At 39.4% G+C, this 17,172-nt stretch overlaps 1 protein-coding gene across 2 annotated transcripts in view; it reads right to left on the bottom strand.

The window, feature by feature from the left end:
- LOC126100372 (alanine--tRNA ligase, mitochondrial) overlaps positions 1 to 17,172 on the bottom strand; it is a 99,341-nt gene that overhangs the window by 907 nt on the left and 81,262 nt on the right. Inside the window, exon 12 of one of the 2 annotated variants that reach the window (XM_049910980.1) lies at positions 13,752 to 13,965. In XM_049910980.1, the coding sequence (XP_049766937.1) occupies positions 13,752 to 13,965 (214 nt within the window). Of the gene's footprint in view, positions 1 to 13,751; positions 13,966 to 17,172 lie in introns of those variants that run through there. The other variant, XM_049910981.1, reaches the window with a different exon arrangement.

Raw genomic sequence — 17,172 nt, 5'->3', positions numbered from 1 at the left:
ACAGGGCAACCAAGAGTACAGGATGATGGCATCACCATCAAAGCGAATGGAAACTTGATAAACAACAAACCGGAAGTCGAAAACATTTTCAATAATCATTTTTCAAATGTTATAGAGAAAATAGGATCTAAATGTTCATTAGAAGAAGCAAGGCAGGTAATGGAAGAGGCCTTACCCACACCATTTGATACAATTGAAATTCCACCCACCTCTCCTGCTGAAATTAAGAAGATAATAAACTCTCTCCAGAATTAAAGCTCACATGGAATTGATAGCATTTCCAGCAGGATAATAAAAGCTTGTTCCCAAGAAATAAGTGGGATTCTTAGCCACATATGTAATAGCTCTCTGAAGCAGGGTATGTTCCCAGATAGACTGAAGTATGCCACTGTTAAACCACTGCATAAAAAAGGGGATATGTCTGATGTCAACAACTACCGCCAAATCTCTCTTCTGACTGCCTTATCCAAAATTTTTGAAAAAGTAAGGTATTGTAGAGTAGCTTCAGACCTTTGTAAAAATAAAGTTTTAACAAAATGTCAATTTGGTTTCCAAAAGGGTTTTTCAACGGAAAAATGCTATATATACTTTCACTAATGAAATATTAAATACCCTAAGTAACCGGAAGTCACCTGTTGGGATTTTTTGTGATCTATCAAAGGCTTTTGATTGTGTAAATCATAGAATACTTCTAGATAAGCTCAAGTACTGTGGTATGAATGGGACAGTGCTCCAATGGTTTAAATCATACCTAACTGGAGGAGTGCAGAAACTTGAAATAAGCAGTTCACATAATATGCAAAAAACTGGTGATTTCTCAAACTGGGGAACAATCAAGAATGGGGTGCCATAAGGTTCGGTCTTGGGTCCTCTGCTGTTCTTAATATATATTAATGACTTGCCATTCTATATTCACGAAGACGCAAAGCTGGTACTTTTTGCTGATGATACAAGTATAGCTATCACACCCAAAAGACAAGAATTAAATGGTGAAATTGTAAACGATGTTTTTCAGAAAATCATTAAGTGGTTCTCTGCAAATGGGCTCTCATTAAACTTTGAAAAAACACAGTATATACAGTTCCACACAGTAAATGGAATGTCACCATTGATAAATATAGACTTCGATCAGAAATCGGTAGCTAAGGTAGAATATTCAAAATTTCTAGGTGTATGCATTGATGAGGGGTTGAACTGGAAAAAACACACTGAGGATCTGCTGAAACGTTTGAGTTCAGCTACTTATGCTATTAGGGTCATTGCAAATTTTGGCGATATACATCTGAGTACATTAGCTTACCATGACTATTTTCATTCTCTGCTTTCCTATGGCATCATAGAGTAAAAGAGTGTTCATTGCACAAAAGCATGTAATTAGAATAATTGCTGGAGCTCATCCAAGATCATCCTGCAGACACTTATTTAAAGAGCTAGAGATCTTCACTGTAGCCTGTTCTTGAGACAATTCCTATTGAAGTGTATGTGTTGTGTCGTCATTGCGACCTTTTGTGCATCCCAAATTATGTCAAGATTGACATCAAAACAAACACAACTACTGCGAAGAAAACACTGGAAATCGCTCGGAAACTCTGGGTGAAAAATGAACTGAAAGAACTTTATATTAAAAAACAAATGTTCAATACACAGCTTTATAATGCAGAATTACAGTTGGGAAAGTTGCTTCATAGATTAGAATATGATTCCATAACCAAAAAAGTCAAAGAATACACCGAGTTCATCGTACAGAAAATGAAAACTACACAGAAGAGAAAACTAGCGAATCTTATAAAGCAACAATTACCTCCCAAACAGCCAAAAGAAACACACATTCTACACACCCTTCCTCAACAACACGAACATAACATTCACTGCAGAAGAAGAGGCACTACTCTGCAAAGGCTTAAAACACAACGTTCAAGCTCCGCTGGATCAAAAGAACCAAGAAAAGCTCATCACTTGTGCAACACAGATCTCGACCATCGCCTTTAAGAAGCAAACTGACAGAATATCAGCCTGCCACAAAATTAACGAAATTATTGAAAAGGAAATTGCAAAACCTTTCCCAGCATACAAGAAAAGAGAAGAAGCCCTTACACGTACCATTAAGACTAAATTAAACGTGAATAATGCAATAATTGTAAAAGCTGACAAGGGCAACACAACTGTTGTAATGGACAGAACAACATACATAGAAAAAGCTTTAGACTTTTTCCAAACCAGCAACATAACTGAAATACATAAAGATCCAACAGCCAGAATACAAAAGGAGATTAAACACATTTCAAACAACATTAACATCCTACTCACCATCCAAGAAGCAAGAAACATTGTAACAATGAGCCCACAAGCACCTTGCCTTAGATCACAACCAAAGATCCACAAAAGCGGGACCCCCATCAGGCCCATAGTGAACTGTAGGAACAGCCCAACATTTAAGCTCAATAAAATACTCTTCAGAATTCTCAAACAAGCATACACATTCAATAATGAGAGAACACTTAAAAACACAACAGAATTTACACAAAATGTCAAAAACATACAAGTACCTGATGGAGCCACACTTGCCTCATTTGACATACAAAACCTATATTCCTCTGTGCCAATAGATCCCACACTACAGATAATTAATGCCAACCTACATAAACACAAAAATATCCCTTCAACTCACATTAATGAACTAATGGACCTGCTTGAATTCACACTTTCACACAACTATTTTAAATTTAACAATAAAATCTACCAACAAACAGATGGTCTGGCAATGGGCTCAAATCTTTCCGGATTGCTAGCAGAAATATTTATAAGCAACCTAGAAGACAAAATCCTGAATTCCAATCACCACCTCCTCAAAAATATCATCTACTACTACAGATATGTAGATGATACCATAATTTTAATCAAAGGCACTAAAGATGACATCAGTGAGTTGAATCAGTTTTTCAACAACTCCCATGAAAACATAAAATTCACAGTTGAACACCAAAAAGACGACAGTATAAATTTCCTAGACCTTACCATTAGAATAAAGAATAACAGACATCAGTTTGAAATTTATCGGAAGCCTACCACAACACATACCACAATCCACAACTCCTCTTGCCACCCCGCAGCACACAAAATGGCAGCATTCCGGTACATGATTAATAGAGCTATCCAACTACCACTCTCAGAAGATAAATGTGATCAAGAAATTGAAATAATAAAACAAGCAGCTATTGAAAATGGTTATAACAGCTCCATAGTAGACACCCTAAAACACTCAATAATGGCAAAGGAATCACAACACGAAAAACAAAAAGAAAATAACATCTTCCATACAATCCCCTTTCTGGGTAACATTTCATACCAGATTGCCAATGTCTTCAAACGGAAAGGCATAAGCATATCCTTTACAACAGACAACAAGATTGGACAGAAGTTACCCCACAACATCGGCACACGACACCCACTTCATCACACAGGTGTGTACAAAATTGAATGTTTGGACTGTGACTGCTTCTACATAGGCCAGACAGGCAGATCATTTGAGATTAGGTTCAAGGAACACATGGCAGCACTAAAAAACAAAAAATATCACACATCAGCAATAGCTACCCACCTGCATGAAACAAAACACCATATTAACAACACAAGTATTAGCATCTTACACATCCAACCAAAAGGCAGAAAACTAGACATCCTTGAAACACTCCAAATATACAAACATCAAATGGAACAACCAGAATCTATCTTAAATGACAAAAATGACAATATTTACAATAGTATCATCTCTGTTTTCAGCAACTGCCTACACTCATAAAAATGCACACACACACACACACACACACACACACACACACCTAATATTTACCATAAATATTGACAGCTGCCAAGACTACAAGAGATTGACCTCACTCACAGATAATTCATCACACCAACAGCTTGTGCCCCTTGTCAGCTTAAAACTGTATGTACATCAACTACTGGCACAAATGTATATCTATCTGCATAGTTTATAGCATTAACCAATGTATTACCCCAACCTTTAGGCAGGTAATATATGCAACATGCAATCTTAAGACTCCTTGCCATGTAAATGTTTCCTCTCATAATCACTCTTTCCTCTCTCCCTCTCTCTCTCTCTCTCTCTGTCCCTCTCCCCCTCTCCCTCTCCCTTTCACACACACACACACACACACACACACACACACACACACACACACTTTTTCTCTCTCTCTACCTCTCCTTCTGACTCCATCCCCTCACTTCACATCTGTTTATTAACCCCAATCAAAGAGTGTAATGTATGTATGATTTTACTGTTGTAGCCAATACGATCATTGTAATTATAGTCTGTAACATTTCACCTAATTGTTATCAATAAGTATGAAGTTTAAGCCATTTTAACATTTCACGTGATTGTACAAACGAGTACGAATGTTTGCTGTTTTAACTTGTCAGAACTGGATTTATATACCACCTGAAATACACACACATAAACAAACACCGCTAAATGCTTAAAGCAATTATTCTGTAATAATATTGTTATGATGTATATTCTTTGCACTTTGCGATTATGTCTTCACTTCTGCTATACGAACCTTGCACCCAGCTGATTCCAGACGCCATATTTGTTTACAAATGTGGCAGTATACATGTGATGTGTTACGACAGCAAAAGGAACCTGTGATCACTGAAGGTACTGTAGTTTACTTATTTAATGTTTACCATTAGATATCAGTTTAATTTTTCGTCAAAATTAATCCTAAACCATATTCTGAAATAGCGTTTCGTTTCTCCACTAGACAGTGCCACAAGTTCCTCCAAAAATCGTAACACAACACACACACAAATGTAATACTTACTAATGTAAATCCACCCGATGATGGAGGTTTAAACCTTCGAAACGCGTCGTGGAAATAAATAAAACGGTGACTGGTAACAGTGAACTTGTTGTTTCATTTAATGTTGTATTCATGATCTATGGAGCAGGTACTAATCTAATCTTCTCACCTCAGCCTTCACTGTATGTAGTTACCCCACCAGCCTAGTGCAAAAGCAGATTTCTGGGTCATGACAACCAATCCTGATACTGCTGATCCCTCCAAAAACCAACTTCAGAGCACACCACTTGTCACTCACTATTATCCGGGTCTTGAATGTATTAATCAGCTATTTTGGCATGGCCATGCCTTCCTAAAATCATACTCTGAAATGAGATACATTCTGTCTCGAGATTTTGCTGACGACACCTACAATAGCTATCAGTTGCCCTCCTAATCTCTGCAATATCACTGTCAGATCCTACGCTCCTTCTGAGCCCATCTCCCTATCCTATGGCTTCCACTCCTGTGACCACCCCTGCTGCAAGACTTGCCTTATGAACCCTCCTAACATCACCTATAACAGCCCTATAACTGACAAAAATATATTATCAAAGGAAGAGCCACCTGTGAAATGACACATCATAAACCAGCTGTTACGTAAAAACTGTCTGGCCTTTTACATCGGCATGATTATCACACAGTTATCAGTTAGGATAAATGGCTCAGAGCCTGTACACTAGCAACACACAATATCCTGTCACAGAGCATGCTCTGCAGCATGGCAGTTGTGACCTCAGTCCCTCCTTCACCACACACACCATCTGGATTCTTCCCCCAGAAACCAGTTTTTCTGTACTCTGCGGGCGGGAACAAGCGCTACAACATGTCCTCGGTTCTCACCAGCCACCCGGCTTTCATTTACGTCAATTCCTTCCGTCTCGGCATTTCTTCACAGTAGCTACTCCTTCCTTCACTCCATTTTAGTTCTTCTAATAATTTCCGGGTATGCAGCCGGATCCCGTCGACATTCTGATGATGGCCGGACGTCTCTGGGCCGAAATATCGTGGCAGAATGTCGACGGGATCCGGCTGCATACCCGGAAATTATTAGAAGAAGAAATACGCCGGGAAAATTTCAGAAGTCCATTTTAGTTTTCTACATCTTTCACTTTCTGACCTACCTATTTTTCGCTGTCCTCCTCTCACCTCTGTTACATACAACATGCTTAGCTTTTCACTATTATTAACTAGTACACAATTTTTTTAACAGTAATCTCTGTCTTCCATATTACCCTGTCTTCGGCCTTTAAGCTCACACATTTTCAAATCTTGTCCCGAGCAGTCCCCCAAAAATCAGTCTTCCCTTCTCATCCCATACAGTAAGTCTCCCCTGACGTGGGGTTCAGGGTGACTTTTGCGAACTGTGCCCCTTTGCCCAAGACTCTCTAGTCCTTTTCCTTCACCCCTCTTCCTTCCCCTTCAACTCTTCTGCCGGATGGAGGAGCCGCTGGCTCCTAAAGATTGCGTAAGTTAAACCTCTCTGTGTGTGTTTTCTCCTGCCGCCGCTTTGTGTGTAGATTTTATTATCTATCCAATCCCATAAAATAAATGATCTGCTATATACTCATATATAAAGGCATGTCACACCCTCAAATAACACAGCTTTGTTACTTTAATTATGTAAGTTGCAAATGACTGCAGGTCTAAGAATCCTTTTACGAGGGCTATCCACAAAGTACATTACGTTTTGGAATTAAAAATAAATAAAGTATTGGAATTTTTTTTTTATTATATACAGATGAAAGCCATACTTAAATACTACTTTTCTACATAGTTGCCATTTAAATTAAGGCACTTATTGTAGCGATGGACGAGCTTGGAAATTCCTTCGTCGTAAAATTCGGCCGTCTGCGCCTTCGACCATGTGGTTACCTCTTTTGGGACAGAAAAGGTGTGATTGTTGTGGATTTCCTGGAAAGAGGCACTACAATAAACTCTCAAAGGTATTGCCAAACTCTGCACAACCTCAGAAGAGCAATACAAAACAAGCGCAGGGGAAAGTTCGGCTCAAATATCTTGCTGATTCACGACAACGCCCGGGCCCACACACCAAATGCCACTCGTGAAGTTCTCGAATCTTTTAAGTGGGAGTTGTTTCCTCATCCGCCGTACAGTCCCGACCTGGCACCGAGGGACTTCCACTTATTCCCAGCAATGAAAAAGTGGTTTGCTATGCAGCGTTTTGATGACGACACACAGCTTCAAGAAGAGGTAACCACGTGGTTGAAGGTGCAGGCGGCCGAATTTTACGACGAAGGAATTTCCAAGCTCGTCCATCGCTACAATAAGTGCCTTAATTTAAATGGCAACTATGTAGAAACGTAGTATTTAAGTATGGCTTTCATCTGTATATAATACAAAAAATTTCCAATACTTAATTTATTTTTAATTCCAAAACGTAGTGTACTTTGTGGATAGCCCTTGTATATCATGGTACAACACACGTCAGTCACGATTCATCCCTGAAGCACATAATATGGCAAGGCAATGTGGAGGGTCTCTTTCAAAGATTGGAGGCATTTCCTTTCAGAGAAACTGTATTGCAGAACTACTCATTTTTCTTCTTTATTTCACTGAAATGTCTTGCGTTCACTGAACAACACCCATGAAGAAACTAGTTGGGGTAGCTCAAGTGAACTACACATATGGGCAGATCTAGGAAAGAACACTGCAAAGTGTAGTTAGCCCACCAAAGCTTCAAATGCAGTAAAATGTCTTGCATCCTGTGAATTTTACTCCATAATGCTGAATTGGTGCAAGCTGCTTACACTGCAGTGTCAGTACTGTTATTTAATAGGACCGTCTAATAGTACCATCTACTGAATGTCATTGAAATGACATGCATGAAAATGCTCCTCAGAAAATGTTCAGATCTCCACAATATAACAAAATTTGGTCCAATTTATTTTCAATCACATTAGTTTCCCACTTTCTCCAATTGAAAGGCAGTTACTTAAACCAGAGACTTTTTAAATAACTGTTGCAAATAGGTATTTAAAGTCAACATAAATTATAGGTTTGGTAATTGCTTTAGTTGTCCTATGAACTGTTTTGGAGACCTGCAATTATCAATAAAATAGATGCATAATATTGGCCATGTCTAATATGGGAGTTGACAATAGAGAAGTATGTTATTAGTATGGGAACTCCAGTGGCAACATTAATTTTTATTAAACACATTCAGTTTTAATCATTTATTATGTCTAACAGCTGGAGAATACAGTCTTTCAGAATTTGATCCCCCAGTTTCTGGACACTGTCATGTGATGCCAGTTCACAGTCAACCAGAGCAGTTGCTGTCCTCACCATAATCATCAGTTGATGATTGTCCATTTCTGAAATGCTTATCCAGTCATGTTTGTGTCTGGCCTACAGCTAGGTCTTCAAACGCTTGCTGCAGCATTTGGTGCTTTTCTCAAGTTTATAACAAAACTTTGTGAAGACACACTGCTATTTCAGGTCAGTCACTGAAAGCCCACAAACTCACGGAAAGACACGAATGGAAATATACTCACTAACAACTAACCAAACTGTCTGGCTTGCAGTCAGTGGTGAAAAGGATTCAAGAACGATATATGGGGAGACTCACTGCAGTACTTCAATGTGCCCATAACCATTTGCATGCAAAATTCCAGTTTTGGGAACTTTTGGAAAGCAGCTCATATATAACAGCTGTTAGGACTACTTAATTAACTACTTCCATAAATATATATACTCGTGAGTAAATGAATTAAAAGTAGCCACACGTGCAATATGTCTTAAGACCTGCTGTTGGGCAGCATACTGTGTTGTGGTTGCGAGCTAAGACGTGAAAGTGTCTCCACGTTTCATTGGCTTATCTCAGCACGGGCTTGTATGGTAGTACTGCTTTTCCTAGTTTCTGGTAGAAAGGAAAAGACAGACGCGAATGGAGCTGACAGCAGACTTGAATAAATTAATGGCATCCTTTAAAAGAATTTATGTACTCATTACAGGAAAAGTAGACCTGCACATTTCTCATTCCAGTGCCAAATCATAAACAGAAACTCAACTGTGTGTGGTCTTCTGTTAGGGGGACATCACCTATAGAAGATACAAAGTGAGCAATTAGAATTCTGGCCACATGTACCTGATGCAACTCTCATGCTGTTAAAGTAGAAGTGTGGCAACAGGACACTCCATGTCTGAGACTGTGCAAGCACTGGGTTTTACATGTGCTGTAAGGTGTACCATAACTGTGTTTGGGCAAAATGCAACTGCAGGCAATTACTTCCATGTATACTAACAAGCTGAAAGCAATCTGCTATCCACTGCGGAAAGACTGTGGCCAGTGCAGGAAATCACATACCAACTATATTCTAACAAACAACTGGCACGCAATTAATAGTTCAAGCCACCTCCGCCCTATCTGCTGAGGAAGCGACTGTGTCACTCGTGTACCTCTGCTCACTACATGTCAGCACAGGGCAAAGGGATAAGCCCCAGCCGAGAACATCACTATCTGACACTTGACTTATCAAAAATGTCACACAGACTGACAGGACACACTGGTACATGCCAAATATGATGAAAAACCACAAAGGGTGGTGCCTCTTGCTTACTGACAGGCACTGTTCTGCAAAGTGATGGAGGTATTCTCACAAGCAAGGTGTAAACACACAACAAGTTGATCCCTGATACATCTGCACAGAACTTCATTTCTGAACATATGCATATATTTTTTAGTTGGATGACTTAAATAAAACAGTGCACCACTCCCATCACTCCTGAATTGAATCTGAATGGTTTGGGAGGCAAAAAAAAAAACCACTCCACACATACAAGAATGCTCTTGTGGTGCCTCCTGCCCCCTTTTACACAGGCTGCTAATTTTAGTTCAGTGCTATTGAGCACATTTGGGACACCAATGAGTGACACACACACACACACACACACACACACACACACACACACACACACACACACACCTTCACCTTTGACCCACATTCAATCAACCTCTTGGACGCACTTTCAACTAATCTCCACAACTTCTAAAGAACAGTTCAAGAGATACGTGTCAGGATAACTCACCAACACTTTTGATGTCTCGTGGAGACTATCACATACATATCACCCTCACCATCATGTCATCATCATGATGACAGGTGTTGCTACAAGCCATTATGTAGGTGTTCTGCACACGACCATTTGAAATGTGGCAGTGGTATGTCTGTCCACCATGCATGCTCTTCTCCCTCCTCATCAATGAATTAATAAAATAATCAGGTATAAAAACTCATACAGGGCACAGTGAGTGTGGGCCACCATTGTCAAGTAGCAGGGCAGTGTTGACCACAAAAATGCAAGTTACATTTGACGTGTGCTCAGTCCTTGCTGTCACGAATTTTCGAAAGTTGCTAGAGTTATACTAACTGTATGTTAAGGAAAAAACATGTTTGCCAAAGTGGAGGGAGTGTAAAACGACAGAAGCAAAGCAGTGCATGACACAGTTATGAATTGTTATCATTAGGAAACTGGAGAAATTCTGCCAGATACAGGTCAGAGTCTGTCTCCCATGGAGCAATCAATGCAATTTATTAGAATATTACCCGTATTAACAATTCTTGAAGTCGGCGGTGTGACATCACTGAAGCCCAGGAGGAGCAGCAGTTAAGGAAGAACGCAACTGAGAGTTGGAGCAGTCAGACACCTACACAGTTGTGGTATAATAAGCTTTGTTTTTGAGCATATTACGTCAATATCTCAGCAAGTTATGTTGTGAATTTGTTTTGTGTTGCCAAAGTACCTTTTGATTTGTGACAACTTATGTAGACTTAGATGATATCCAACAATGCACGAAGCTTATGCCAGGCGTAATGCCATCACTACAAGTCATGTCGGTAAGTTGGATGCTTCGACTATTTTAGAGTTTATTGCCTCAGTGTTGTGATTTTATTGGTGGTGTTGACCACTTGGCTGTGACAGGGAGATTATTTTATAATTTTTGTTTTGGGAGAATATCGGATTCTTAAATGCCATCAATTCCTATACTATCCCGTCATTAGAAGTCCAATGTGGGAGGTAGCAAATGCTATATGCTGCAAATCCCAGCAGAGTTGTGGCACGTTAATGGTGTAAATTCATGCACAAATAACTCTCTCTCTAGAGTATCAGTACTGTCAGGTCGAGAGTACAAAGTTACAGCTCCATGAACTCTACGAATTCTGATCAAAGCATTTGTAACTTTGTGCAATTGCTGTAACTAATGTACACCTACAAAACTGGATGACACCAAGCCTTGACAACATACACTGAAACTTTGATTTTACGAGTACATTAACGGATTTTATTTTTTTCATGATTCTACATCATAAACTTGTAGCCCTCGTAGAAAACTCACAACATCAATGCTAAAAGTTCTCCAATTCTACATTTCTTACTAGTAACACTTAGTTCGATTCTAAGTTCTTACTCAATGTCCTGCTTAACTTCATCCCGTTTTCTTCCTATTGATATTTGATGTCACTGAACAAGTTATATGAGGCTCGAAAGATGGTTTGCACCACAGGTGTTGGCAGAATTAACAGAATATTTTAGGCTGTAGTGGAGAGGGGAGACAAGCAAGAAGAAATGCTGATGTAATCCACAATCGGTGTTGCCAACACAACTTGCAACATTTAGCTTCACTGCGTGTTGCGGGAGCACCGCAGGCTGCAGGTAAAATCAGGTCAAGGATGCACGGTTGGACTTCTACGATGCAGAAACAACAGGTAGGTCTGCTATTCAGTAAAGCCATGCATTCCAGTTAGACTTCTGGCACATGTTACAGGCAGTTTCTTTAAGGAGCATTGTTGGTTAGGGTTTAGACATCAGTTATTTTCTCTCATGATCAACTGATGTATGTTGTTTCGTTTGACACTAAAAAAAAAAAAAATCAACACATCTCCATACACCCTCAGTCCAATTTTGAAGATCCCAAGCCCCCTGAAATTGTAATTTAAATTGTCTTTATGTCAATAAGGGTAATAATTAGGGGTCATCTGCTGCAAATTCTCACATTCAAGCCTGTTTATGAATGGTGTGCTCCAAATCCCTTGTGCCTGCTCCAGCATTGTGCTTTGTCATTAGATTTGCTACAGATTACTGCCCGTCCTCCTCAGCACAGCAGAGTGGACAAGACTCAAACTTTTATGTTCTGTGACGAGGTGAAGACATCCAACATCTTTTTGCCTGCTTGTGGTTTCACACTCTTCAACCTCTTTCCTTAAATGCTCGTGTCAGAGGCACACAATCAGCCAACCAGCTATGCCATTTCTGAGATGCTCAATTTGCATGTCATGTTGTTGCTAGAATGACTCCTCATTCACCTCTGCTCTGCTTATATATGAGGTGACCAGAAGTCCATTAAGATTAAAAAATCAGTACTTCACAGAGTAATGTAGGTAGAGAGCTAAAAAATTGACACACATGCATACAGTGACATGAAATTTTATTGAAACCAAAAAAGTGCACAAAATGACGAACAGCACTATACAGCATATCAGTAGGTATGGTGAGAAATTACCACTGGATGTTGTCTTCTAGAATCTCTAATCAGGTCGAACGATCATGGTAGACTTGCTACTTCAGGTAACCCCATAGGAGACCTGAGACTTCAGGTAACCCCACAACCACTCACATGGACTGAGGTCTGGGGAACAGAGGCCAAGCACAATGGAAGTGACAGCTCTCAGCACATGATCCTCACCAAATGATGTGCACAAGAAATCTTTCACATTTGTAGCAAAAGGGTCCAATCACAAGTGATGTGATACATACACACCACACAGCAACTTTCTCATCATATAATGGTGTTTCCACAACAGTTCTGGGATTTCCAGCAGACCAGATTCTGTACTTGTGTTGTTGACAGACCTCAGAGTGTCAAATGGGCTTTGTTGGTCCACAATATTTTAGACAACCAATTGTCATCTTCTCCCATTTTTTGAAGTGCTCAAACTGCAAACGCTCAGCACGTCACACATTGATGGCCGACAATTCATCACGACCCTGGATTTCGTGCAGATAGTGTTGGAGGGTATACCTTAGTGCTCTCCAAACGGCAGTGCTAGGAATTCCAGTGCGACATGTGACTTCGCGAGTGATGCCTTCACCATACAGAGATGAACATGCTAAAGTCTACATTTTGGTCTGAACTGAATGAACAGCAATATAACTTGTGTCTGTTCGCCCACTATGGGGCCGATCATCTAAACAACCCTTGGCTTCCATTTTGTGATCATTTTCTTCATAGTAGCTCTTGCCACAGGACCTTTACCAACTCAAATATCCTTCTTACAGCGAAAGGACTGTAAGATTCTTGTAGTGGATTCTCTGGTCTGGTAGTGAAGGTTAACTAACAGTGTGTTTTCTGGTAAAGTCAACATGCCGTAACTGCTAGTGCATCTGCCACTCTGTCTCACTACAGCTCATAATATACAAGGTTCTCGTGTGGCATCATTGATGTGTTGCTGTTCAGTGCCATCTGTTGACCAATTTTTGCACTCGTTTTCAGTTCCAATAAAACCTCAACTCATTTCAGACATATGTGTCAATTTTCATCTCTCTACCTATATTATTCTGTGAATTAGTGCCTCTTCAAACGTTAATGGACTTTTGGGTCACCCTGTCCTTTCCTTAGCTCGTCAGGAGGCTGCAGTCAAACGTACAATGGAGAGTGGTCACAATGTTTAGCCTCGTCATTGTATATCTGACAAGCAGACGAAAGCTCAATAATGTTAAAAGATGTATTCTGCTTAAAACAAGGTAACACATCTCAAAGTACATTGTTCATCAACTATGTGATGAATAATGAATTGTTAAGGTATGCCATCCATATTCCACCATTATCTCCACTGATGCCACAAATGTGAAAAAGAGTACACTGACCTCAGGAACACAACACCTGGCTTTAATCATGCCCTCACTTCTTGCGAGCAGGAGCACTGGAATGCTGCTGCACAGCTTCGTTGCCTTCTGGAGAGGAATGTCCTCTTGAAATGAAGAGCACTGCAGAAAATGCACTATGAAAGGAATGGCTGTTCTGCCAGGACTGCTGTTAAGTTTTCTGAGGACATCTTGCATTTCGGTTCTCATCTGTTCCCTGTAATGGAAAATAAAGTTTCACTGAATAAAACATGGAAATAACAAAAAAACATACATACAAAAGTGTCATATAGTTCCCAAACCATAATTTCATATAAAAATTTAGTCACAACTTTAATTTCAGGAATTCCTCAAAACTTTGTGAAACAAACATTATTTACAAATGCTCATTTTGTCAAACAACACTAGCAATCTTTTCATGAAGAGATATTTGTATGACCATAATTTTGCTTTCATTTCATTCTAAAATGGCTTTCTCTTACCATCAATGTGATCACGCATTGGGGAAAAAAATGATATTTTAGTTGAAGCTTCCTGGCACATTAAAACTGTGTGCAAGATTGGAATTCCAATCGGTTTTCTTTCTGGAAACAATCCCCTCAGTTATAGCTAAGCCATCTCTATTAAGTTTGTACAAGATAATGATGAACTGACTGCAATTAATAGAGACATTTATAATTACAATACATGAACCAGATGTGATCATCATCGGGTTCTGATGACTAATACAAGAGCTAGAAATCTCAATCCACCTGAAGCTGGAAGACAATTCTACAACAGGTTGCCAAATAATATAACGCAAATTCAGGGAAATATTTTTAAAGGCAAAATGAAGCAGCTGTTAAATGAAAAACGTTTACATTCACTCAAAGATTTCTGAACACCATTATTGACGATTCTAATTTTTTATACCTCATTATATTAATGGGGGTAAATGTTAATATAATAGTATATAATGTGCTACTTGTTGTCTGTATTCATTATATGTATGGGTAGATATTTTTGTAAATATACACAAACTGACAATGTCCAAGACTGTAAAGTTATTATGGACAAATAAAGATTAAAATATCTTACCTCGAGGAGAGCTAATCTTGCACGGTATGCAGGAGAACTTCTGTGAAGTCTAGAACATTGGCGGAGGTGGAGCTGTGAGAACCAGTTGTGTCACACTTGGATAGCTCAGTTGGAAGGGCACTTGCCCATGAAAGGAAAAAGTCCCTGGTTTGAAGCCCAGACCAACACACGTGTTTTAATATGGCAGGAAGTTTCAAATCACCTCACCTCTGCTGCAGAATGAAATTTCATTCTGGATATTTCTGGTAGTAATAAGGGCAAAGGAGACCGCAATTATATGAATGTACATAAACAACACTTCATCCTGCCAGACTAGAAAGAATTATATGAGCGATTTGTAAGGAAGAGCAGAAACAAATCCTATTCAGTCACGAGATTGTAAGGTAACTACAAGATGACCATTAACGGAACTGCTTTTGCAACCACAGGCACAGACTCCATAGGGCCTGTGGTGGCCCGAGCCCCTCAAAGGACTTGGAAGAGCAGTTGAACGGAATGGACAGTGTCCTGAAAGTAGGGTATAAAATGAACATCAACAAAAGCAAAACAAGGATAATGGAATGTAGTCGAATTAAGTCGGGTGATGCTGAGGGAATTAGATTAGGAAATGAGACATTTAAAGTAGTTTTGCTATTTGAGGAGCAAAATAACTGATGATGGTCCAGGTAGAGAGGATATAAAATGTAGACTGGCAATTGCAAGGAAAGCGTTTCTGAAGAAGAAAAATTTGTTAACATCGAGTATAGATTTAAAGGTCAGGAAGTCGTTTCTGAAAGTATTTGTATGGAGTGTAGCCATGTATGGAAGTGAAACGTGGACGATAAATAATTTAGACAAGAAAAGAATAGAAGCTTTCGAAATATGGTGCTGAAGATTATATGGGTAGATCACATAACTAATGAGGTGGTATTGAATAGAATTGGGGAGAAGAGGAGCTTGTGGCACAACTTGACTAGAAGAAGGGATCGGTTGGTAGGACATATTCTGAGACATCAAGGTATCACCAATTTAGTATTGGAGGGCAGTGTGGAGAGTAAAAATCGTAGAGGGAGACCAAGAGATGAATACACAAAGCAGATTTAGAAGGATGTAGGCTGCACTGGTACTGGGAGATGAAGAAGCTTGCACACGATAGAGTAGCATGGAGAGCTGCATCAAACCAGTCTCAGGACTGAAGACAACAACAACAACAACAACAACAACAACAACAACAACCGAAGTGTGGCCTCCCAATTGAATAAACAGTTAGATAGCGATATGAAAAAGGCTGTTTAGCTATTGAGACAATTTTTACTACCGTGCAATTTCTATGTCGACAAGGACTAGCAATTAGAGGGCACGGATATGTAAACTCAAATTTTTTTCAATTGTAGGAACTTTGAAAGAATGGCACACCTGAGTTTAAAGATTGGTTAGGGCGTTCGGGGTATAAGTGGATGTCCCATGATATTCAAAACGAGATCATTGATCTACTAGGAAAGTCTGTGTTGAGAAAGGTATTGGTTTCAATCAAGAAGACTGAACATTTTTCTATTATGGTTGATGAAACAAGTGATTCTTCGATTCACGAATAAGTGTCATTTTGCACTCATACTGTCGATGATGCCATAATCATCAACAAAGACTTTATTGGCTTTTACGAGACCCCCAACACTGAATCACAAACTCTGTTTAGTATTTGAAAAGAAGTTTTTACTCATCTTAATTTGTCAATGGATAACTTAAAGAGGACAGTGCTATGATGGTGCCTCGAATATGAGAGGTATGTTCAAAGGACTAAAAAACCTAGTTTTGGATATACAAGCAAAAGCACGTTATGTGCACAGCACTGCTCACAGTTTAGACTTGGCAGTTGTAGACAGTCTCTGCCATCTTACGTTTATGAGAGATATTATGGCTTTAGCCAAGGACTCAATAAACACCGTAAGGGAATTCAACAAAAGGATGGAACTTTTCAGAAGCATATGCTGTGAGAGCGCCAGCAACCAAGCTGGTCTTCGACCCCTTTGCCCGACTCTATGGACTATGTGTGCTTCTAGTGTCTTGAGAATATTGAAAAACTTTGAAGATCTTCTAGTGAGTTTTGAAACATTTTCTGTGGAGGACAAAACAGAGGCACGTCACAAATAAACAGGCTACCTTGAGTCAATGTTACAATTCAAGACTTATTTCTTTTTATGTCTTTATTGCCATGCAATGAACCCAGTAGAGGATGTCAATGAAAAAATTCAATGTCCTCATCTAAGTGTTGCTGATCTGGAAAAAATATATGAAGACTTGATTTGTATATTGAATGGAAGGTGTGATAGTTTTGAACACTTCTGGGAACTGTGTTTGAGCTGTGGTA

The sequence above is a fragment of the Schistocerca cancellata genome, chromosome 9, assembly GCF_023864275.1.
Source record: "Schistocerca cancellata isolate TAMUIC-IGC-003103 chromosome 9, iqSchCanc2.1, whole genome shotgun sequence".
Taxonomy (NCBI): domain Eukaryota; kingdom Metazoa; phylum Arthropoda; class Insecta; order Orthoptera; family Acrididae; genus Schistocerca; species Schistocerca cancellata.
The sequence above is the reverse complement of the archived record's forward strand: the minus strand, read 5'-3'. Positions and strand labels throughout refer to the sequence as shown.